This window comes from Neodiprion fabricii, chromosome 3, assembly GCF_021155785.1.
Source record: "Neodiprion fabricii isolate iyNeoFabr1 chromosome 3, iyNeoFabr1.1, whole genome shotgun sequence".
Classification (NCBI taxonomy): domain Eukaryota; kingdom Metazoa; phylum Arthropoda; class Insecta; order Hymenoptera; family Diprionidae; genus Neodiprion; species Neodiprion fabricii.
The window spans coordinates 29,321,634-29,347,051 of record NC_060241.1 but is presented as its reverse complement, the minus strand read 5'-3'; the positions used below and the strand labels follow the sequence as shown (position 1 = coordinate 29,347,051).

At 42.8% G+C, this 25,418-nt stretch overlaps 1 protein-coding gene across 3 annotated transcripts; it reads right to left on the bottom strand.

The window, feature by feature from the left end:
• Positions 1-228: 228 nt before the first annotated feature.
• On the bottom strand, positions 229-24,356 carry LOC124177337 (innexin shaking-B). Of its 3 annotated transcripts, XM_046559635.1 has the most exons (7): positions 23,670-24,356; positions 22,518-22,648; positions 22,219-22,423; positions 6,034-6,253; positions 5,183-5,472; positions 4,264-4,522; positions 229-1,287 (listed from the first exon to the last, which is right to left on the bottom strand). In XM_046559635.1, exons 1-6 carry the CDS (start codon positions 23,901-23,903, stop codon positions 4,274-4,276), a joined length of 1,329 nt encoding a protein of 442 aa, XP_046415591.1. In that variant the 5' UTR covers positions 23,904-24,356; the 3' UTR covers positions 229-1,287; positions 4,264-4,273. The 3 variants fall into 3 exon arrangements, with proteins under 3 accessions (XP_046415591.1, XP_046415593.1, XP_046415592.1); XM_046559637.1 differs by lacking the exons at positions 22,219-22,423; positions 22,518-22,648; positions 23,670-24,356 and adding exons at positions 14,475-15,527; positions 16,727-17,084; XM_046559636.1 differs by lacking the exons at positions 22,219-22,423; positions 22,518-22,648; positions 23,670-24,356 and adding an exon at positions 8,154-9,137.
• Positions 24,357-25,418: the final 1,062 nt, after the last annotated feature.

Below are 25,418 nucleotides of genomic sequence, written 5' to 3'. Positions count from 1 at the left end.
TAAAGAGGAAGAGCTTTTTCTCCACTTATATGCACAAGCCACACGTGAATTGGATATCAAAATAATCGACCAACACTACGTCAGATTTTATATTGAAAATCGTTTATTTTTTCACGTTCGTCTCATTCACGCCAATCTCTACACTTTACACGCAGATATATATATATATATATATATATATATATATATATATATATATATATATATATATATATATATATGTGCGAATATATCACTGCATCACTTCTGTTCTTTTTTCATTTTGTTTCAACATTTTCCGTTATACGTAAAAATTTTCACCACATATATGTATAACTGTATTTGATGTATTCATGTGTTGTTTATGTACGCATAAGTAGGTTTTATGAACAGACCGGTTTTAAATCACGACAAACTTGTTGCAAGTACTGCAACTAATTGTCTGCACAAACCTCCTACACTGAATTTATTGAACGGAAATATGGTTTGTTCGAGAAGCCTTAATCTGCAACTTTAACGCGAAAGGCAAGAATGTTTATCGAAATTTACCTTGGTCCTCCGTACCATTTAAAAATAGGTTAATATCCCTATACACTCTTCGAATCACGCGCAATAGTGGCAGTTGTCTTTTTTCAACTATATAGATATTATTATTATTATTATTATTATTATTAAATAAAATTTGATTTATTCATTAAATAAATCTTCACTTCTTGATCGAGGTATAGCGATGCGCTTTACGAGCACACACCCCTCGATTATATTTTTATTTTTCATTTTCATCTCGTTAATTTTTTCACTCTCTGTAATTATTACTATAACTACCACCTATCACTCGTACAAAACGCGTCTTTTTCAAGTTTAAAAACTCGATATAAATAACGATAATAATAATAATTGTAATAATAATAATGGTAATATTAGCGATACCTCAATAACAATGAAGAAATAAAATAAAAATAATGAGAATAAAGATAACAATAAAATTTATCGATCTAGCATTGGCGACACCGCCGATGATAATAACAATAATAATGATAATCATGTATAGTACTAAAGTGCCTGTTACTATAATAATTATAATACACAATTAAGCCCATATCGACTATCTTGCATGATTATTACCAAAATCTCGTAACGACAGGCGTATTCTTACACACGTCCCTACCCATAGGCAGATCATTTTGATGCGTAGCCTGGTATACGAAGTTGGTATAAGATGCAAATAAATAATGAAACTCCTTTGGTTGGTTGAGATGCTCTCGGCTGGAGATCGATGGGGAAGACACAAATCGATGTTGATGGCGTCTGGAATAAGAACAATTTACGTATTACAGGCGTTACGCTTATGCGATCCGGTTGCGTCAGATGTAAATGAACACGTCAAAATAACGATCAAAATCGTAGACGACTTGTAACCCGGACGTGATCGAGGTCATCTTGGGGCGATATCGCGTCGTTTAGCACTCGTCTCAGTTATAGCTCAAACGTGAGGTACCCATATACTGTACCTATGTTGAATGTGTCGGTATGTGAGTTCAGGCAAATATTTTGTTTTTATTTTTCGACTATTGTTTCTTATTCGCTATGTAACCCGAAATGCTTTTCTCTAGCTTATTGTCATGTGGCAGCCGATAGTCGATAGACTGCGATGTACTATTTTTCTTTTACTAGGTCGGTAAATATCCTACTGCAGATGGACTCTGATCTGGTTTGTAGCAGAAAGCAACTCGGGAGAATGAAGGAAAGCAACGTATTTACGTGCGTCCGTCACGAACGAGCGTTCACTGATAATTAGATTAAAATGAAGCACGTTAGGACGAGGTAATCGTTATGGAAACTGATTCCAAGTGTCGCTATCTGTTGCCGCCGACTGGAAGATCTCTGTCAGCGCTGTCGCTGACTGTTACAACTCTACTTCGCAAGTCCGGCATCGACAGTTTGAAATCATTGGAACCAACAAGTTCTCCCACTACGATAATGCTGAGCGCACCGAAGAATTCGCTCGGAACTTATTTGTTCAAATAGCGGTGATAATAATGACGATGATTGAATTTTTTTCTCTCTTCGTAATACTACCAATCAGCTTCTACGATTCGTACATATTTATAACTGCCTCACAACCTCTCATTGACTAGTGTCGTGTGATGTAACAGAAAGTGGTTAGGGCAGTTGATTGATAATGTAGATATGTGAATAAAATTTTCTTTAAATGAAACAAAGAGTGAACATTTTTCCCTCTGAAAATTGAATAACGGCTTTATTGATAACTTCAGTACCGATAGCCTTGCGTCTGGGACTGGTATATGAAAACAATGGATCGCTAATGTTATTACTAGAAGCTTTAGGTATACATCTCTTACATCTTTTAGAATAAACTTGCCCCCTTAGATTCGTCATCTAAATGTATCAGGGTGATGCACAGAGTGCAGTTTTAATAAAGTGTATAAAGGTGAAAATTCATTGCGTGCAAGATTTTTCACTTAACATTTGTGGCATAGCACACGGATTTTCTTGGCGTAATCTACTTGTAAATACCCACGAATTGTCGTAGAATTTTTTCAATACCTTCATTTTGAACGAAAATATATAATTTTTTCGAATATTGACAAAAAATTAACAGTTTTTCGACACAAAATTTATTAAATCTCACCCCCGGGTGAGAATTTAGCTAAAATTCTATGACGACGTGTGAAAAATACCGTAAAATAACAACATGTAAAGGTTTCAGGTGAATCGGCCAGAAACTAGAGAAACATTGCGCTGAGGTTTAAAAAATCAAACGTGAAGAATAATGCGTTAAAAATTCTGAAAGAGTTGCAGTATGCGGCATATACAAATTCAAGCTTTTCGACCCCCAAAAATTTTTTTAGGGACCAAGTCCCAACGCGCCCATTCGAAGGAGGGATGAAAACGAACAAGAATGCAAAAAACCGATAAACCGATTTTTCGGCCGTAAACGCCCCCTTAAGTTTTCGCCATTTTTTAAGTCTTAAGGGAAACATAAGACGCGTTACTAACCGTGGCGAATCATACGGGCAGAGAGAGCAGCGGCACGGCAGGCCTGAAACAACAAACGAACCGTGCTCGCGTACAAGCGAGTTAAATTAATTCGGCTCGCCGTTGCGATCGGCAGAGAGCGCCCGCTGCTCGGTGACTCGAGAAGAGGTACGATGCTCCCTACCGAATCGACCGACCGTCTGGTTCGCCACACGCATACGTAATACACATGTGCTACCGGTGTCCTGGTTTTTCCCGCTCATGCCTACCGATCCCGCGACCCATGATTGAAACGAACGGAGTGATTCCAGAAGCTGTCTGCCCATCTAATATTTGGGTCCTTAACGGCGTCGTATACCAACTATATTTTAAACAACTTAACTAGCTTGTATAACTTCCGAGTGTATAATTAAGCATATTATTTGTTGCCGCAATCGAATTATAAGAGGATACCCCGCGAAAAACGTTCACGATATTGCCAAACACTTACTCCCCATATTTACGATATGCTGTGCAATAACGTGCCCACGTTGTTTTTATACTTGCAACGCAGTATTCGCTTCTCCCGGGGTTTCACCCGTCTTTCGAGCATCATGGGAACACCGGAAACTCGGCGCTCATTCCTAACGCCCTGTCATTCCGTCGTGACTATTGTTAGCATAACATCAAAGTGATATCAAACGTGGAACCAGCGTCGGTCCGTTAAAACGTCGCTAAGGAGAACGAGACGCCTCGGCATGGCTGCAATAACTTTTTTCCAGGGAGAGGAAGAGAGTAAAATTCGTTAAAAGGCATAATAAAAATAGTTAAAGAACGGCATAGAGCATCGAGGCTCGCAACTGCAGGTTGATTAAATTTAGAACCAAGCTCTTCGTCGGATGAGGGAAACAACAATTCTCTCCAGAACAGCGCGGGAACCAAAGACCGAAGACCTACCGACCGCCCGGCTCCGATGGCCAGTTTATAAAACAACTTCTCGGGGCCGCAGGGTAACGAGACTCTAGCGCACACCGTCGCCACAGCGGTGCCGGTGGCCGTTCCTATCTGTCTATCGGGCAATAGAGGAATATTTTAAGACTGCATGCTTGCCGCGCTCCAAATAGGAGCGGCCCACCGCCCCCCGCCTCACCCAGAGCCCTCAAAACCGCGTCACGTGTAGTCGCGTTGCTTTCCGAACTCGCGGGCACCTCGCCGATAATTTATTGTTAAGGTTCGTCCTCGGCTAGGGGCAGATGATGAGATTTTTTGAAAATAGTGCAAGCCTCAATGAGTTTCGAAACTTACGGGTTTTTGGCTACGCCTCCTGGAGCTCGCCTTTAATGCCGGGGACGCTGTGATGATGCCTCGATGCCAACTTGTTGGCCAGGTCGTGCATCACGTCCCTGTATATCACTGTGTCCAGATTCTCTCCCAGCATGTAGAGGAGGAACCAGTCTCCCATTTTACTCCGTCTGACTATCGTCTCCACAGCTTCTCTTCGGACTAGGCGAAATCTCAGTCTCAACAGGTAGACCCTCATTCGTGGTGAGAATATTATCACGATCTGTGGCGAGCCAAAGATAAACATTACTTATGCACGCTTGACGGAGTCTGTCGTCAACGCGAGATGTTGATTCAAGGATTTCCCGCAGAGCTGCACGCGCATATCACTTCGCGCCGAAACTTTACGACATTGAGTTTGCCTGCACCTTTTGCAAAGTCCGGTACCAGGCTCGAGCGATAATGGTCCCCGTGGCACGGCAGTAAATGCGAAATGACTCATTACAGGGATAAAGTGCTGCTGCTTTGGATAAATGTGATACTGATTTCCAAAGCAATGCATTATTTATTGATACTCAGTATTACGATTCACTGTTAGATAGTTCCACGCGTCTCCCACTCCGGAAGAATGGTATGAAAATATTTCACAGTCTGTACGAATTTGAAAACCTCGAGCATTTCGTACCCCGTTCGCATGCCCGATATTTCGATATTTGTAACGACGTACCTCCAATAACCTCATGACTGAGTCTTGATCTTTGAAGGCTGCTTATGTAATGACGTCAACTGCTGTCATCGGTACTTCCGGCATACCGGGATTCTTGACGCACGTTATATCAAACCGACGATTCTCGTGATTACTTAGAGCCAAAGGCCGTTGACAAGATTGATATTATGACAAGGTAGTAGAACGGAAATTGAAAAATTTGGACGACCTACGTACCCTGTACACGACGGTCATGAAGCTTAGAGCACCGAGAAGTAGGAACCAAAACCAGAGGAAGACATAAATCTTCTCGTTTACTACGTTCAAAGGCAGTATGCAGACTGCGTCGTGTTTCTCCACCTCTCCGCCAACTCCGTACTTGTAAAAAGTACACTTGGTCATCCGCGGAAAAACGAAGATCATCGGATCGACTCGGTCCTCTTGGTCAGATTCGAGGAACCTCAGAACGTCAATACCAAACGTCAGGAATGCTCCGTCGAAGAACCGGTTCATTAGAAACATTTGACCTATGCAAAAAAAAGAATTCAAAATCAGATACCGCTGTTTCCAATAATCGTCGCTTGCGAGCAATACGCTCGGTCAGATACCAATTGCATTGCCGGAAGATCCGGGGGGGAAAACCCTAGACATGTACCATTGGACCATGTACTACTCGTTTGAACAAGGCGCGTCATCGCCGACTGATACGAGTCAAAGATCAAACTCTGGGTCGTAAGAAACGTTTAGAGATCACAGAGGTACATTGTTCTAATAGCTGGTTCTAAGATTACTGTGACGTTGCCAGTTGTACGCCTGCCAAATCTCTATAAATAGTTCATTCATTTACCGATCTTTTTTTTACGCTTGCAATGAATAAAATCAGCTTATATCGTTATAGCCCATCAAATACTAGTCAAGTGATATACATAGGGTACGTACATATCGCTAAACTTGGGACGGACAATTCACCCGGCACCTATGTATGTCATACTGAATTACGCCGGGCTAGCAACAGAGGAAAGGAGAAACGAAAGGAACAAAAAGAAAAAATTCATGCGTGCTCGAACTTCGTGGAATAAGTTATTTACCAATGACGTTAATGAGGGCCAAAACCTCACAGAGGTAGTACCTATACGCCCACCAGTTGTGGTACTTCAGGTTTTCCCACAAATAATCTAGTAGCAGCTTCTTCTTTTGTTTCTTTTCGACTTCTGAGCAGATGCCAATATCCAGATCCATCATAAGCGCGTGGATCTTCCCACCTTCCCATCCTTTCCACAACCATCGCGGTGTGTAGAACAGAATTGCCTGTAACAGAATTGGCCAAGTTTGGTAAACGAAAACAACGCTTAAAGTATCTCAACGAGTTGCACGTACAGAAATAAAGATCCACATCTCGTGCAATAATAATAGTTTCTAATCACGCCTCGATTGTTCGCCATGTTTGCACAGACATTTTAAAGCCGGTGTCAATGCACCTACGTTCACGTGCGAGAAACAAAACACGTATTCAACGTTCGCGCGTCTGCGCACGAGGCTGAAGTTTTTCCATATCATAAGCTTTTTGGCGCGACTCCAAATCTTACAGTTCCGTCGCCCGCGTTCGTATCGGCCACCGACTACTAGCCGCTTGACCTAAACATGTGGACCCTAAGTACTGGATTCGCACATACCGCCTTACCTCGACTTACATAAAACAGAGGATGTGTTTTAGGATGCCATTAGAGCACGCTTTGGCATCCTTTTACCTCCACTTTGCAAGTTATTATATCGTTTCCAAGAATAATTTTAATCTTACTCTCGGCTACCGATATATTTCACTTATCACTTTGATTTTGGCATTCACCTTCCTCTGATGCCAAGGTTGTGGAGGATGTGTAAAACGGACATACATACGAATGCCATTTTTCAACTTTCAGCGCTCGAGTAACTGGATCTTGTTCCATAATAGCATAGCTTCCAGTTATCGTATGTATTGCCTCTCTTTGATCTAATAAATGTACGCGCTCAAAAGTACGAATGACGATATTGGACAGGATCAATAAATGTGTATAGAAATGTGTGTTTCAGACTAATGTTTTGAGAATGATGGTTAACTTCAAGAAGGACGGTGTCTGCACGTGCAACTGTCAGCCTAAGAAAACAGGAAGCAGAAGCTTCCTGCTGTCACGTGCGGAGATTTACTTTTCGCCTCTTGATCAAATTCATCTCTCGAAATATTAAAAGTTCATATAAAATCTTTCCGGATATGAGAACGACGCCGTTCTACGTACGAGTGGCAATAAAGGTGGATACGAGCCACGCTATATTAAATGGTCTAAGAGCATGTTGAACCTGGAACCAATTGCTCGCTAGAGTATTGCGTAGTTTGAAATTTTACAGACCATGAATTTCTGCCAAGTACAAATGACAGAAACAAATTACTGCTTCAGAAAGGGATTTGATAACGCAATTATGAACAAAAACTTTTCACCTGTTCCCCAACCTGTACATCATGTACTCTGCGTAACAGCGATCCATTTTCAATCACCGGTCACAATTGTAAAGACCCAATTACGTTACGACACAGGTGGCACTGGCTTGTGACACAGGATTACCAATTCGTTTCAATTTTCGTATCACCCATCGATATGCATTTGCCCTTTCGCCAATAAGCTGGGATACGAATGTTCTTTCAAACGTGCAAATCAATAGTCCCAACAATGTTCATGACATAGCGATGTAGATTACAAATATCCTATGGAGTTCTATATACGGTTTACCCACTTAAAAGAGCAAAAAAAATGATAGTGTACGAACTAGAGTACGAGCAAAACGAAATATAATATACAAGAACGAGTCGTCTCTTCTTGTGATCAGTTTAAAAGTACCTCGCAGATTTCTTTGAAAAAATTATGTAGCCAAAATCTCTAACAACAATATTTTAAATCAGGTACAAAGAAAAATACTACTCTCGGCCTGGCCTAAAATGGACTTAGCCTAGAGAATTCGTAGCAGACTTTAAAAGCCTTCGAGACGTAATGCGGTCAGCATTTGGCCACGACTTGTTTTATTTTAAGTAGACCTCGCGAATTAGGATTCAGAAGACTGGACAACTAATAGGCGAAAATTGCGTTAGGTACCGCAAGATGAATGTAGGGCACAATACATATCGGCCGTTGCATTTACTTCATGTTGTATTTACACGGAAAGATACACCGCAGCTTACTTGGAAGAGAAGTGCGAAGATGACCCACTGATAGTATTTGTGCTGTTTGACCAAGGGTTGTGGACCGTGGCCATGTACGACAGCTTTACTGTTGAAAACACCCGGGTAAGGAACCGCCTGACCCAGGCTCATGTTGAACGCGTGTACCATGCTGTACGTCGTGTGTAACCAGCAAAACGTCTCCAATACTATTTTGTCGACAGAACCAGCAGCCTCGCAGTGAATTGGTGATCCGGATAGGCTTTTGCATGCCAAGGTCAAGCAACTAGCCAATAGTAGAGCGACAGTGGCTCGGTAATGTAGTCGGAATATCAGCGTGTCTTCAGAAACCCGCTGGACCTTGAACAACGATCTGATCGAGCCAAAAATATCGATCATTTTTAGCATGATCGGCATGCTCCCCCTAAATTTTCAAGCAGGGATGCAAATCCCTTAGCTTTTTCACCGTCGGAACCACTCGCAGTGTTCAGCCTCCGTGACATAGAGGCTTCTGCCGCGCGTGTTGACTTTAAGAAGTGTCAATCCAGCCGGGGATCAGCACCACATTGATCACGGAAGACAAATTATTATTCCGATCGAAGATCAAGTTCAGAGGCAGACTGTAGACGCGCAACTTTACCCTTCTTATTAACATTTTCACAAACGCATCTTTCCACCTTCACTGTTTTGTATTCTTTTGACAGTTGCAGCCTCTTGAATTTTCTTCTCAATCAAGTCAAGGTTTCAGGTACAGTACGATCAGCTGAAATTCTTTCTGATTCCTTATCGATACTTCTCCGCTTTGCTGATTGGATAACTGCTGCACTTTACAATTCTCGACAGCAATTGGTATCCTGCAGGGCGCTCACAGATTGCCAAGCAAGTAGCATGCAACTGTGATAGTTTCGGTCTGGGAGGAAATGAAGAAGAATGGAGAAGTAACGATGTAGAAGCAAGGTAAGGAACACAATCTTAGGACGGAATAAACACGTGGAACACAGAGCCGAGCTGTTAGAAGACTGAAGAAAGACTTGAGAGGCCTCCTTAGACCTCCCTTGGCCTCCCTTGGCCCCCCTTGGCCTCCCTTGTTCCCTTGGCCTCAACTACGACTACTACAAGTCTAGGACGACTTACACGCAAGACACGACTTATATTATCTCCGTCCAATACTGGCCCTCATAGAGTCTTGTAAACGGGTGCCAACCAGGCTGAGATTTCAGATTAACTAGGTGCGCCGGGTGCGGTAGTGTTGATCAGGAAATTAACAACTCCCAAAAACTTGGCGAAATGGGAACGGATGAGAGATCGTGAAGCAGATATGATACGACAACTAGAGAAGAAAGGGATTAAAGTTCACATGGCCTAATGGCAAAGACTTGAAGTCGGCACAGTGTTCCAAATTTACTGTGTGAAATACAGTCGATTATCGCATTCTCGATTGCAAATTGTCGATAACCGGATGAAGATGATCGGATGACGGCAAGGGAAGGAATAAGAGGAACGTGTAAGCCAACTCCCTGTGTCATGTGAAAGGTGAAATCAATCTTAAGAAGTGTACCTCCTAATAGATTTAAGCCAAGCATACTGTAGGTATCCGGGCAGGATCGACCTGCGTAGGTAAATATGTATACGTACATAGGTTTATGTACGGATTATATGATTGAAGAGTGCTCTTTTCGGAGGCCTTAGATGCTAAGATTAGCTAAATCTTTTTGGGAGCATCGATAATGGACTTTGAAACCGACCGACACTCTGACACGTTTTGTTAATTATCATATAAGTGTGCGAGTCGGTTCTTAACGATTATTTATTGTTCATTCGCTTATCCAGCTTTATTTGCCTCGTATAAACAAAGGCAGACTTGAGAGTGAAATGGTGGTAGAAAAATTTCGGCACGGTATTATTTGTGGAAAGGTACCGGGCATGTTTGCACTTCATTATGTTCAATCCGCCACTCAAGAATTTACGGCACGGTTAATTATCTATTGATAATTAATAAGCATCCTCGATGCGAAGCTGTTTTACACCCTAATGAAATTGACGAGTAAAACAGTGAATACCACCAGCATGTGGCAGGAATGTGATTCGCGTCAAATTCTCTCGTCGCCATATAAACGATGCCTCAAGCACGCTCTCGACATCGATAATTCTTCCGCTTTTCCGACGTTGCCTATAAGAGTCATCTTGAGTGGTAAGCACTCTTGTCTCAATTCGCCCACGTCAGAATGCGTCACAGGTCTTCATAAACGCAACAAACCAATGGATCGTTGTCCCCCGCTTACGAACGCTTCCCAGAAAGCGTATAACTGTGGCGTCTTTTGAATGATTCAGTTCGTTTTGCAAGAATGATTCAGAAATTCGTGGAGTCCTGCTCCATTTCATTTTGCTTTGCTGTTAATTTAAGCCAGCTGTTACAAGTTACTTTTTCTACATAATTTTAGTCTTAACGTCTCCATTTGTACCACCAATTTTACGTTGGACTGAATAATACTTGCGTTGACTTGGTACAACGGGAAAAAGCCCAAGGTCGGATACAAGCTTGGAATTCAAGACCGAGAACAACTGAGTTATACGTTTTTTGTTTGTTTTTTAATTAAAATATTCGAAGCTAGCCCGCAGCGCTCGCTATACTCACCACATCAAATCCACCCTGCTTGGGTATTGCTTTTGACCCTTCACTCATTAAACAATGTTGTTAAACATAAATTGCACGTTTATACCTCCAGATACGTAGAGACCGTATTTCAATTTAAGTACAACCGTGAGACTCGATGCAAAAATGGCCAAAGTTGATTAAATATGATTTGCACTTCTTGCCTGGATATACATCCATTTAATATGGTGTAACTCCTTCTTATAGACCTTTCATCACGTATATTCAACGTGGTTCCTTACTGTTTAGTTACGCTCCAAAAGGCACAATAATAAAAATCTCTTTGATGAATAGCGCCCGTTGTAATCGGGTAATTTTTATCGTCACGTATCACTGAACAAACGAAGTTTCCTAATAAACGACTCTAAAGCCAGAACATTTCTAACAATAACATATTCCAAGTTACAACTGTGTGCAAGACATTTGAAAGAACCGTTTGAAAAACGATGTTTAAGATGTGAGAAGAAGACTTCAAACGTTTTTCAACGTGCACGTCTCTATCAATAGTGTAATTGTCTTTTTGTTTTACTAGTTTTATTTTCTTTTATAATTTATCCCCAGTGGAAAGGATTGAACGTAAGTTTCGCACTTTCGAGGCACTATCGTAACATTCCTTTCACGTATTAAATCCGAACTGCAAAACAACATGCGAGAAAAGGAGGGCCGCAAAATGACAGTACTAGCTTTTCCTAAAAAAGATACCAAAGTAACATACCGTGTCTAAGGAATTCTCCTCTCGCTATAACCGCTCGAAGAAAACGACCCCTGAGCCTCGAGCAATACAGATGCTTGTGGGATTTACGCGACGCGTCGCGACGGCCAAGTTTGAGCGAGGCGTTCTATCACCGTTAAAGTCGGGTCTGTTGCTCTCGAACCATTCTCGGACCCAAGTCCCCTGACGTGCAGCTTCGAATAGTAGTGATAGATGACCTGCGGTCAGACGCTCGAAAGTCAAGTAGAAGAGGATCGTGGCGGTCAGGCGAGGAAGCAGGCAAGGAATAGCGGCACGACGCGTACGGTCGAGTGGCCGACGGCGGGCAGAAGCACGGTGACGAAGAAGGTGTGAGCGACTGAACCGGAAGTGTTGAGCTTGGCTTATTAAAGCGGAGCCTGCACGCGGCGACGTGTTTTGCAGAGCGTTTAAATCCCGCAAACGCGGCGCTTCGTCACGCGTGTAATTGTGTTTTCCGCCCCGCGGCCACGTTCCAACTTACAAGTGTTAAGTATATATGTATGTGTATACGTGTAGTTTGCTTACAACTCCCGTAGAATTCGTTTTCGCTCATCTCGAGTGAAAAGCGACGCGAACTATTTGCAATTAGGTGCTCGGCGCCGCACGGCTCGGTAGAAAAACGTATAAATGAATTTCGACATTGAAACTCGAGGACAGGGAAGAATCAAACCCACTCTCATCTCTTCGACTCATTTCCACATTGAAACTTTGATCTGCGACTCTGTGTCCGTGCCGTTCTCATTTGCGATCATGCATGATGACTCTTACCCGATTGTGAAATACTCGGAAAACTTCAGAAGTTTTGCAGATCGTCAACCATAGCTTTAATGAGCCTCCGGTCTATTAGCGTCCGAAAATTATTGCGTTTCGAGACGCGGCTCGTACAAGATCCAATTAAAATTGAACAAAATTTGATACATAACCGCGGTTCGCTTGTACAGTGGCGCCTTGACTGCGTTATTTATTATCGTTCATAAATAAATTATCACGTGTTCTCCGATTTCATTTTCAAGAGTAAAGAAAGGAGAGAGAGAAAAATATTGATATGAACTTAGGTATTTTTCACTATGCTTATTTGTCTAGTTCGCTAAAGTGTGCGACGATCGTCAAACCTCGCGCATCACTTGGCGGCTCTCTCTGATGAGCGACGCGGGTGCAGCCTCTTATCATTCATCGCGGTACGAGTCGCTGATGCAAAAATACGAGAGAAAAGGGTGCGACGACACCTGCTGGACTCAGATGACACCGAAAATTAGACATCCAGGTCATTGTCAAACTATTGTTGGAAAAGCACGCGGGTCAGACGTGAGGCAGGGCTTGCTCCGGCCTTGGCCGGAAAACTTCCCCTGATATTTACACCTCGGATTCGAAGTTTGATGAAAGGTGCTGCGCGCCACGCGAAACGAGGGGTTATTCTTTACGATCTGTATACCCTCGACAACAGCTACGCTACCGTTCGCGTAGGTCGATTATTAGCTGTCTATTACCGACAAAAATTTTGCTATTGCTTTGAAATACTATGTACACGTCAATCGGTTTAAATTGAACTTCTCGAAAGATCTAAAATCATCACAGGATTATTGCAAATGCCTATCCATCGAAAAATCAATTTCTCAAATTTTATATCGAAACAACTTGTCCTCCAGCGCTAAGATTTTCAAGCGTGGAAATTATTTATTACAGAAAAATCCAGCTAGCACCTCTCAATGCTTGACGTCTTACTCGCGATGCAGCTGAATTGACCGCTGGAAATAGATATAATTGATAAAGCTGTGTCGTTCCACCGGACTCCATCGCATTAATAGTTAGCGTTGTATCCTTGATCATTATTGGCACACGTGACACAACCCAGTGATCGCGAGACTCGCGAAGAAAGCGGCGCTTAAATGAGAAATATGCCCGTTTAGGGTTTCCTTCTTGGCAATGAACTAGTCTGGTTATAAGCTGATATAGTAAGCCGCGTGACCGCAAACCCAACGACCACCACCACCTTTTCATATGTAACCTTCCCAACGACTCCATTTACACATGGTCACAATATATTACTTTCCGTGTAATTATGATTGTCTAACGGAAATTCAGCCTTGACACCATCCTGGGCTACTTCGATACAATTGAAGCCACTCAGCCCCGCGGCTATGTTAGAAGATTCGCCAAACGTTAAGAAGGGTGTAAGCCTTTTATATCGGCTCGCCGTACCTCGTGTATCTGTTGAACCAATGTGCAGAAGATCTATAAGCGAAAAATATAATCCATGCTTTTCCTGACTGAAACTATTCTGCCGTTTTGTATTGATGATTTAGTGAGAGACTGATGAGGGTTTTTTTTCTTTCGTAGTGCTGACATAAATTCCTTTGCTAAAACCAACCGGATCTGCAGCAGAACTTTGTCAAGGAAGAAACTGGACCGATACGAATTGCTTGACTTTGATAGTGGCGCCGAAAGATCGTTCATCAACCGCGATGGACACTTAGGCTGACGCCAGAGTGTATATAGATATGTTACAAGTGACTTCGCTCGTTCGGAAATTCAGACTAATGTTCCCGTCCGATGGGAAAATCGTTCAACTCAGTATCAGAGCGCCGGAGATGAAAGGAGTTGGCGGTTAATTAACGAGTCGCGGGAATACCGGAGGAAATGTAAACTCTAGAAGCATCGGGGAGGGTGCGAAGACTGATGAAAGGGGGTCCCTAATTCAATCGAGTGCATCTTTTCGGCGTGTTTGGAACCAAACCGGCCCAAGTTTACATCGATGTTTACCGATATCGAAGTTTCGCTTACAAGGCGATGCCTGGCCGTCGACACATTGTAAGGGCAGAACTATAACGCAATTTTTTCGCACCTCACATCGGTCGAGGTCGACACAGGCGATAAAGACTTACGGCGGATTTACGCCCGGTTGAAATAAAACTGAGTGCAAAGCTGTGAGAAGATTGAACGGTTGAGTGAGAGTTACCTGGAGGAAGAGCATGAAGCAGACCCACTGATAGTACCTGTAGACCTTCTTCTCACTCTCCGGATGGGCCTTGGAGTTGTCGACCCCGGGAAATGGAACCTCCGAGCCCTCCTTCTTCTTGTAGGCCGCTGTTATCGTGTAGGTGCTGTGAATCCAGCAGTAGGTATTCAGGACATCCTCGGGCAGGTCCTTGCTGTGAATACAGTCTATCGGATTGCCTACGTACTGCCGGGTCGTAACGATCAGGGAGAAGGCGACGAGCAGCATGACAGTGATGCTGTAGTGGAGTCTGAATACCGCCGAGTCGATGTGGATGTGGGAAACTTTGATGAGGTTCTTCAGACCGCGAAATATGTCCAACATCTTGACGCACTACGATCCCGTCGCGCAGCGGGTCCTCGTCTCTGCCGTTGAGCAGAATATTACCGAATAATCCTCAGACACCGGGGGTCCCAGAGTTCTCCGCGTTGCGACCTGCAGATTTGTCCAGGCACTCGCTGCGAAGCACCTTGCCGACGATATTCCGTACTTCGAACGTTTTAGGGCGACTTTAATTGTTCTCATATCGAGTCGTATGGTTTTAATGGGTTTTATTTTAAGGAACTAGACGATTGTTACACTGCGGCGTATACGTCGATTTTTTCATACAAAGTTATCGGCACACGTGTGCAAATTTTCCGCGCCGTATCCGAGCGCGCTCCTTTATTTTCGCGGTTCAGGTGTTCCTGCGACATCAACGTTATACGCGAGCGCGAACGGACGGATGGGCTGAGATTAATCTTGTCAGAGAGCGGGGCGATCATCACGTGTTATTTGTCTCCATTCCGCTAAGATTCTTCGAGGACCAAGCGGGTGTTCTCGGGTCGTTCATCCTCCTCCTCGTATTATAGATAAAACCGGGTACCCGAAAATGCCAGCGATCTCGCCGACAGGGCGGTCGGAGTCTTAGTGGTGTCCAATATTTCAAACTCTTTTGACTAATTTCCAACTTGACAAATTGCCCTCGTTCCGGAAAAAGTTCCTAGATGTAGCCCTTCCCTCACCCTTCGTTTCCTACAGTTTTACGACAGTCGAAAACCAAAGCAAAGTTACGGTTCGATGAAAACGCCGCTCGGCAGGGGGACCTAATTTTATTTTATTTTTCTGTTCCACTAACTGCCGAAGTGGCGGCGAACGCAACCTTGGGAGAACGAAAAATAAGAAAGATGACAATGGCAACGCCGGCGTCAAGAAGAAGAGATAAAACTGTCGAATCGATGCCGAAAGCTGTCGTTACCAGCGCGAGTAAACCCGATTCGACGCTTTCCGTGTTACACAATTGTAGTAACAATAAAGCTCTGATTCTCTAGTCCGACGCGCGGCCGCGGAATGATGCGGTCGGAACGCTGTTTCTCATCAGCCTGTCTCTTGATTCTCTTCTCCGGGTCATTTTGTTCTATTGTACCTACGCTTAGAGTCACGATGCTATTTTCGTTGTTCCGCGTACTACATATGCAATTCGCGACCAAGACTAAGTGGGCATATGAATCCCGATCGTACCCTCGCGCAGAAATGTTTTGAGGACAGAAATTACAGAAATAGAGCGGAAACCGAGGCGAGCTCGGGGCTCAGCGTCTTCTCGTCGGTAATCCGCAATTCTCTCAATTCTCCTGCGCGCAAGGATATTGTATACCAACGAGTACAGAGGGCGAGCTATCCCGAAAGGCCGCGGGCAAGTTTTGCGGTGATTTAACACGGCGACGAAGGAATACTTGCATCGATGGCAAGAAATGAGGCTATAGCCGGGAGAACCCGTACAACGTCTCTCGTAAATATATCAACGAATAGTAAACAATTTCGTGGGCGGCAGGCAGGGCGGCTCTGATTCACGCTACGTAAGTACTCCAGGAAGCTGACACGACCGGATCTTCGTCTACCGAAACCCCACCATCTTCGAGGAACAAAGCTTTTTCAACGAATCCAACCAGCCTCGGGCTTCTGGTCGCAAGTTATCGTTTATTTACTCGCTGGCGCGTCATGACGCAACGGGATACCCAAAGTTTATCGAACGCGACGTCAGATTGTTTCAAACCAGTCGACGAGCTGCGGAGGTGAACGCGGAGCGTTTTCAAACGGTTGAAAAATCCGTAACTTTGAGGAATGCAAGTTCCTCTAATTTGAAAAGCAGCAAGCCTCGTATCTGTTCCGCGGCTATTTCCTCGTTACCAAATCTGACAGTCGCGGCGAGTCGATATTTCAGATTTCCCACTCACTCTGTGACCGCGGTCCGGAACTGACCGTATCTTCCGCACCTGGGTAGAGGAGCGCTGAAACGAGGACCTTGATTTCTGTCGCATGCTCTCCCCTCGATCGCAGCTCAACCCCCGAAAAGGGCGAGTTTGCCAAGTTCCTTTAGCGTTGGGTCAAGTGAATAATATTCTGGTCCAACCCACTTCGCAGGGAGTTCCGATCTCGCCACGTTCCGTCGAACCCGGTGACGCCAAATTATAGTCGAACTGATCGCGCACCGCCAACCGCGATTCGTCCACCGTCAAAACCAACTTTCAAAACTCTCGATACTCGACGACGGACGATATAAATTTTGGAAATCTCTCGGCTAAAGGCGAGCCGACAGACTGACTGGCTGGCCACGCACTCGACGGCCCGGTCCCTCCGTGGAGGACCAGAGGTGGAGGCAAGCGGCTCCAGGAATAGAACGGATCCCAAAGTCCAAGTCGAGCGCGCGCTCTCGGACAGGCATATACTTGTGAAAGCCAGGTTTTATATAGGACCACGCGCCCCGCGTATTCGGAATCAAGCCAAGCAAAAGCTCTTATCAAGTATTAGCTATCAAAATTCAACTACAAGTAGCGATCTGCCGCGCCTCGCAGATGCGGGGACGCGGAACTGCGGAATTCCGACAGCCTGCAATTTGAGGCCCACAATTTGTAGCGTACGTCTCCGCCCCCGATGACGGTCATCGTTGACGACATAGGATTTACCGACAAGTTTTTAAATCAACCCTTCCTCCGTTTCCTTGTTAAAATAAAAATTCCTACCCGTTTATGTGCGTCAGAATTTTTTTTTTTTTCAATTAATTAAAAAAAATCTCAAAGATGTTTGAATACAAATTTCCCATTAAAGATAGAGTAAGAATACTTTTTCCCACCTCGAATTGCACTCTTGAAAGAATATACAGTTAAATTAACCGTAAAGATAGCGGACCCAAGGGGGCAACTTTATTTTATAGTTGTGATAACTAATTATATAATCGAACAAGCAATGATTATTATAGCCTGTTTTCTCATAAAAATAGGTGACTTGACCAGAGATAAAAAAAAATACATGCACGCGTCAGATTGTCCCCACATTTCTTTCAGCAGAGACCCGAGTGAAATAAAAAATATGAATGAATTGCGAGATTTTCTTTGATGTATAGTTAGAAAATTATCGCGCGTGTGCGTGCGCATGTTTTTTTCTTCGTATTTTTTTTTTTCTATTTCAACTTTGTGATTTGTTACTTTTTAATTTTCAAACTAATTTCACACTGTTTTACAACATTGGCGTAATATATTGTTCTCAGAATTTTAACTGATTCGTACTTTGAAAAAACACCTCTTCCACGATTTAATTCCGTGAAATATTATAAATTTGTTTTATCACAAGCATATCTCACGGCTTAGCAGAACCGATTATACGCAGACTCTATATACCTGCTGTGAAATGGGTCCATAGATTGGAAAGAATATTTTTTCAATATTGCAGAGTGATTAATTCTGTGATGATTGCAAGTATTATATTGCAATATCTCCAGAGTTTTGCCGCGAAATTGTATTTTTTACCCAGACTTTAGTATCAAACATACCCGAAATAATTCGAGCACGTGTATTTCAGTGCAACTAAAATACATATTTCTACGTCCGACTCCGCACCCTTTTCGAAGCTCATCGTTAGCGGCATTCCGTTAGCTATAAAAACTGAACAAAACGGACAGAAAGCTGAAGACGCAAATACACGTTCGAAAATACGCCCCATGCGCTATCCGCAACGAGGGGTAACGTAGGTAGTTATGTACATCTACGTATACCTATATGACATATGCTGTTATGACGTTGTACTATATAAAGTTGCGGAATTTACTACATATTATCTTAAAACTTGATGGCAGCGCACGGGTGGCTGCAGATGGATATACGCGTGCGATTGCCCTCGGAGTTGCGTCAGAGCCTTGAAATTAAAGTTTTTCGCGTAAAAAATAAACGTAATATTTGATTTTCCCGAGGCCCCGAGGGTACATCACGACGACTGCCCGCAAAGCAACAAATTCACCCTCCTGTCACTTTCAGTATTTATGCCCGCGGGATCTTTCGGCGACGCAGGGACATATATCTGTCCACCCATGGTCCTATACCCATCGTTTTACGCTTCCAACTCGGCGCATCGCGTCCGATGAAATTATAACGTGTATTCACGATTGTTGTGAAAGATTATTCGTGAGATCGGCTAAGCCGCGCGATAAATCTCAAGGATACTGTTGTTTTTTTCTCTTCCTTCATCGTCTAATGAATAGATTTACGCTTCGCGCTTATTTCCGCAGAAATAGATAAATGATACATTCGTACGGGACGCCCAAACAACGCCTGCGGATCGACGAATACGAAAAGTCAAATAGTGACTTAATTTTAGTCCGTGTATTTTCAGTCGATTATAAAGATTTCTAAAAATATTCTCCACCACTACATAGCTGTGGCATCCGCGGTCTTCCTATCCTTAGTCTCCAGGAGCCATGCTGGATCAACGGAAAGAAGTCAACGGACGTCAACAGAAGTCAACAGAAGTACAATCGGGAAGGTACTGCTTTTTCAACTGTTTCAGGTTTGACTGTTTCACAGTCGAACACGAATATAAATAATTATTTTTCTATTTGCCATTCTCTCCAGAGAATGTTACCGTATGTCGATTTTCTTCGTATTGAGCTCGCATTGAATTCCAGGATTAAGATTTCGTATGGTTTTTCAAAGTTTCAAAAGTTTTCAGCAGCTTTGAAATACTTTCTAATTCCGATTTTCCGAAAATACTGAACATTTTGTAATCCTTCGGAGCTCGAAACGCGGCTTCTATTAAACGTACAAGAAAGAAGAATGCGAATTTGTTTTTATTAAGTTTGAATTGTAGCTAGTTAAATCGGGGTAATGTTTACCTGAAAATAAGAAGACTACATAAAAATTGCGAAACGAGCTAATCGAAAAAATCGTAAAAAAAAAAAACACGACGAACAGCGAGGGTTTACGGCTGTCGAAATCTACATATCTAAAACAGATAGAAGAAACAGAAAAACTTGTTCGAGATCAATCTCGGCTGATCAGCAGGAAAGGAGCCGCACGAGGTTTGAATTAATTGCTGAATGAAGATTGATCCGCATATTTCCGTTCAATTTTAGATAAAATGCCAGAGTCGCCACCATTTAAAAAAATCTAAAGTACCGGCTCGAGAGGAGAATTTAGTCATCACTCGACACAGCAGTGCCAATATGCACCGTCGTCGGATTATTTGATCATTAAGACAACAGAGTAGTGTTCTGAAAATTTCCGAAGCAACAATCGTCAATCATTTCGTGACCATGGAGGATTGTTTATTAAAGTGTCTCACGACTCGGCTGTAAATACCTGCTAACAATACGACCCACGCCTGATACCAACGAAATGTGGCTCACAGGGAGTTTGAAAACTAGAAAACGAAAGCGTGTTGACCGTTCGATTATGTATATTTCTGGACGACAGCGTGTGTAATCGTGCACTGTTACCCTGGTAATAACGCTCGGTGTTAGTACAGCGGCGGGCAACAATTCGCCTACTGACAATTAATAGTGACAGGTGTCACATCAATTTTCGAGTAATGACTCCGATATACGAGTATACGCGTCCTCAATAATTTCTGAAGCGCGTGTATAGCGCATTGTTTGATAATATTCCGGGCGAGTAGCTGCATGGTCGAAATTATCGTCGCCTCGACCATTTCAGGGACGAATCCATGCATCGACGATTGTCTAACTACACTGTTTTTATATGTAGTTGGGGACTCGATGGACGACGATTGCAATTACGTATTTGTAGACGCAGGTTTGATGACGCACGTACTTCTCAGCTATAACGATCAGTTACGCAAGAGATCAGAAGAGGACCGTGGCTATATCATCCTCTCTAGGATTTCCCATAAATTACCACTCTAAGTAGCCAAATCAATTTGTAACACCGACCAACCCCTTCTCGTGCAGAGAGTGCAGGCGTCCGTCGATCAGACGTCGATTTTATTTTTAAAAGCCGATCGTTATCTCTTGCAGCGAATATATTGCTCTCGTAAACCTTAGGAGAAATTATTATTACATTATTACACTTGTGTATTTTCTGCGATGCCGCTTTCGCAACGGTCGGATTACGGTCCAATTCTATAGCGTAATCCAACGATATGATAGCTTGTATTACGACCGCAATCTGTCGGTTACAAGCTTCGAGTTTTGCCCGAGGAAGGGTCAAACCCATGTGCCCTTTCAAAGAGTCCTGGAACACAGTTACCGACCTCTAGCTATTCGCAGATTTTCACTTTGGTGGGTCGGGCCCGAGGCTGTTGTTCCTAATGGAATCAAGTAACAGGAGTTTACGAGTCATGCGAAAAGAAACGTCAGCAAAGGCGAAACGTTATTAAAACCCCTAAATTGTCAGTGGTGATATTAACGATGATTGATTACGTAAGGCGAAAAGATGTTCTCTTATTGGTAGCTAACAATACACGTGGAAAATAAAAATATTGTAACTTTGGTCAAATATAAAGAAGGAAGTGAACTCGGTTTGTTTATTCTGAAAATTCCGATCACTATTTACGTCTAAGTTTACTCTGTAGCCAGGCAACCCACTAACACAAAACGTCAAACGTCAAACCTGCGCGTATGTCGTTTGCCAAAAAATATCTTGCACGGCGTTGGGTTATTGACACCTTTTTTTTGGTCACACAATTTCCGGACGATTTACAATCATTTCATATATTTGTTAAACAATAAATAAAAATAGTCCACGATCAAACTTATTCATGACTTGTAGTCCTGAAACCTACAAAATGTTTAATTGGTTCCAAGAAAATACAAGGTGCTTTATCCAAGTTTCAGTTGGAATATTTCTCACCTGAGTTAACTCAACTTGCATATTTGTGTTAGTGAAATAAATGTTTCAAGCGACTTGTACGTGGATTGCAAATTTTCTTTTCATTCGTGCTCAGTTATTCGTGACAGTATTGAGGGTCTTGTATAATGGACGACGAAATTGGTAAGACTGCGTATAATTCACGTAGTATAGTTGAATAATACGTTATCAAGGTAATTCGTCATATACATACAGCGTAGAAGACATTTCGTTCAGAAATTTGAACAGATCATATCAACGAGCCGACATTTCGGTACTTTGTACAAAACAAGTTTGGGAGAGAAGGATGTAGGTCATGTACGTCCAAATTCAACGTCCCAAAGAGTAGAACTTTCTTGATATCTCACCGTTGCCATACCCTAGTTAGAAGTTGCGAAAACACACCGAAACTTACCTCATTTTCTTTCGACAAAGGGAAACTCTGTATGTTCTACTGATATACCTGACAGTTCATATCCAGCAGTACATATTTACTATCAAAACTACTTTTACCTTCACTTCAGAGGGAAAAAACTGCTATCGCATCGTTAACGATATTACATGTAAGAGTTTATATGCATATGTATATGTACCTGAAAGAAGAGCGTGAAGGCTACCCATTGGTAATATTTCACGTGTTTCACGACGCTCGAGTGCTCGCCTTGGGGATGTTGATGTCTTGAGGGTCCGACGCCAGGGTAAGCCACGTTTATACCACTCAAACCCAGCATGGCGGCTGTTATGAAATATGTACTGTGCACCCAACAGAAGGCGTTAAACACGTTCACGGGAATTTCTCTGGACCATAAGGATTACAATTAAAGACAAATATTAGCGATCAGGTCGAAGTTATAAGGTCTGATGCCAGTGATTGGTCATTGAATGAGTTTACCTTGTATGATCGCAGTCGATTGGATTCCCCACGGTTTGCCGAGTGCTGATTGTTATCGAAAATATCAACAGCAGTGCCGCCGTTAATCGATGAAGCCTGAAGACGATGCTATCTGTTTTCACTCTGTTCACCTATATCATAAATTTCGTTTTGGCATTGCCCTCAGTCTTTCGCGAAACGTTTAAAAAGGGTTCAATTGTCTTGAAAAGATAATCCCAATATTTTTACAAATATGCACGTTTGATGACAAACGATTTTCGTTCACTCACCAAACTGATCTAAAATACTGTAAAAACAATTAAGATACTGTCGTACAAAATAAATTTAAGACTGTGTAAACATTTTTTTAGCATGAGACAATTCTCGATGTAAAAAACTTACAAGTTAGCTTGTATAATAATATTGTAAGTGAAAATGCAAATTTCTTTTTACAATGTGGTCTACCCTTAAGATTTGATCTATGTTTACTTGCTTTATTTTTTTGTTTTACTCCAATCACATCAATTAATTAGTTTGGCTTCTTGAGAATAGTATCCAATAAACTTGACCTAATATAAGTTTGTCGAAAATTCCTGTTTTCTGACACTGTAAGGTCCCGACCTAAGCATCATTATCATTGAGGTGTGATTCTCGAACTATGAACACAAGCAATTTGGTAATTAAATCACCGTCGAGTGGGTCGAGTATTTCAACTATCGGGTGAAAATCGGAATTCCGACGTCACGTCACTGTGCAGTTCCTCCTGCCGGCAACACACATCGCTTGTCTGTCAGACTTTACTAAGTACGACAGGCGGAGCAATGATGGATTTATATTGTGGCGATACGTTAAACGGGGGCGGGGGGCATTTGTTGGAAGTGGAGATTTATTATTCTCCACACGATCCGCTGTCTTGACAGGCGGAATTTCATAATTTCACTTTCACGTCAATATCAACAGACGCTAAGCGTCGAGCGGGGTTCAACCTTAGCCGGGGTTGTCGATCGTCTCGTGTTCCGCGTCTTTAATTCTCTCCCTCGACAAATTATGGTTGCGGAATAACATTCGATGCACGTAATTCGTCCCGGTCGGGTTATTAAAGGAAACCAACACCAACGATTTACGAAATTAATCGAGTGACCGCGTAGAGAATTGTCATTGAATTTTACTCACGTGAGAGAAAAAGTACAGACTTCTTATCGCGTCCATTGCACTGGAACCAGACTCCTGACCACCGCCGTTTCGTCCCTTCCGACCAGCGCCCTTGGTCTTTCCGTTGGCCTTGACCTGGTCGAGCTTTTTCTTCACTTTTCGAAACTGTTTCGGCTCGCCGCTCTTCTTCTGATCGTTGCCCTGGTGCGCGGACGATGGATGACCAGATTTTCCCTGCAACTTGTTCGCTCTCATTCCCAGCCGGAGTCACTACGATAATTAGTTCCTTGACTGTCATCGCCTCCTAACTTCGACAAGCTGCTTTCCCAGCCTCTGGCCCTGCGCATGCATCGAACCTGCCAGAAGGTCATTGCTTCACCTTGTACTTCACGAGGTGCGATTTAGGGAGTTCGTGGAGCACCTGGCGTCGGCCAGGCGTCGAACGACTTGCAACATCCTCACCGCGTATCACCGAGTCTATTGGGCTTTTTGTGCGTGATAGAATGCAATAAGTTTCTCTCGTAATCGACACAAGCCCTTATTCTCAGGGGTCCTGGGAACCTAGGCTTTCGACCGGATCACTCGTTCGCTCTTGGATAAAACACTCGGTCCTGATGCTCATCGGGACGTCGTTAAATATATGGTCTTAACGGCCACGCACTATAACAAACGCATTGGAGGTATAAGAAGAGCGGGTCAGCGGCGCAGGAGGACTTCCAACAAACTGAGAAGAATCTTGGACACGCGGCTCGTCCCCTTGCCAATTCTTGCCTCTGTTTTTATTTTTACACTTTTCATCTTTCCTTGTTTTCTCTCTTAGACTAATTCATTCTACATGCTGCGACCCAAATGTATTAATACGTGTGTATATCCATAATATGTATACATATGTAAATTTCTGATCTAATAATTCAGGCACCCCACTGATTTCGTTGGCCGACCAGTATAACCCATTACGAGGGTTTCAGTGCCTTCTATTTCCGTTCCAACAGCTTTACTCATCCAATATTTTGGAAAAACGGGACCTCTTCTCAAATCACGAATGTTTCGACATTGGGTGAAAAATTTCACGATAGAACACACGTTCGTCAGTTACGAGATTGACGAAAGATCCATTGATCACTATGGAAGCCGAATTCTCGTGCAGCTGCCATGTTTCGGACAATTCAAACTATTTTAAAGGTTTTGGAAGTTGGTTACAAACTCTTCCTTTCGCTAACTGTGGAACGAACAATTCTGCAATACTTGTCGGTCCCAATAAAGTCTCCCCAATAAATCTCAAAATGGTAAGTTCTTTCTTTCCAGAGTCAATAGTCTATGAATATGAAACCAATTCGCTGTACTTTTCACCGATCCGTTAAAATACTGGTTAACTTGTCGTTAAATGTCGAAAGCAATTAATTATGTACCATAAGTTTACCCATAGGATTAGGGTGCTGCAGAATTAAGTGTGCTTCTCTGAGTTTTCCCAACTTAGCAACTAAACGTTTAATTCTCAGACAAAAATGTCAGGATCACACTACATAGGCACGATGTCACATGTTGTCTCGCGCAAGCGCGATTTAAATCTAAAACGGCCATTTTTCCGACGAATTTAAGCCAATCAGATTTCAGGAAACATTTGATCACAGAGTGATCACAAATTTAAACAATGCATTTATTTCTTTACGGTGATAATCAAGCTTACTTGCAATTTTTATGCAGTAGACGCATTTTCACACTTGTGATCGGATTGAGAAATTATGGTACTCCGACAGAGAAACCCGAAAC

Coding starts and splice junctions, on each gene's coding strand:
- LOC124177337 (XM_046559635.1), bottom strand. CDS start 23,903: ATGAGAGCGAACAAGTTGCAGGGAAAATCTGGTCATCCATCGTCCGCG. Junction 22,424..22,517: donor ATCGACTGCGATCATACAAG/GTAAACTCATTC, acceptor CTTATGGTCCAG/AGAAATTCCCGTGAACGTGT. Junction 6,254..22,218: donor CCTTCACGCTCTTCTTTCAG/GTACATATACAT, acceptor ATTCTGTTACAG/GCAATTCTGTTCTACACACC.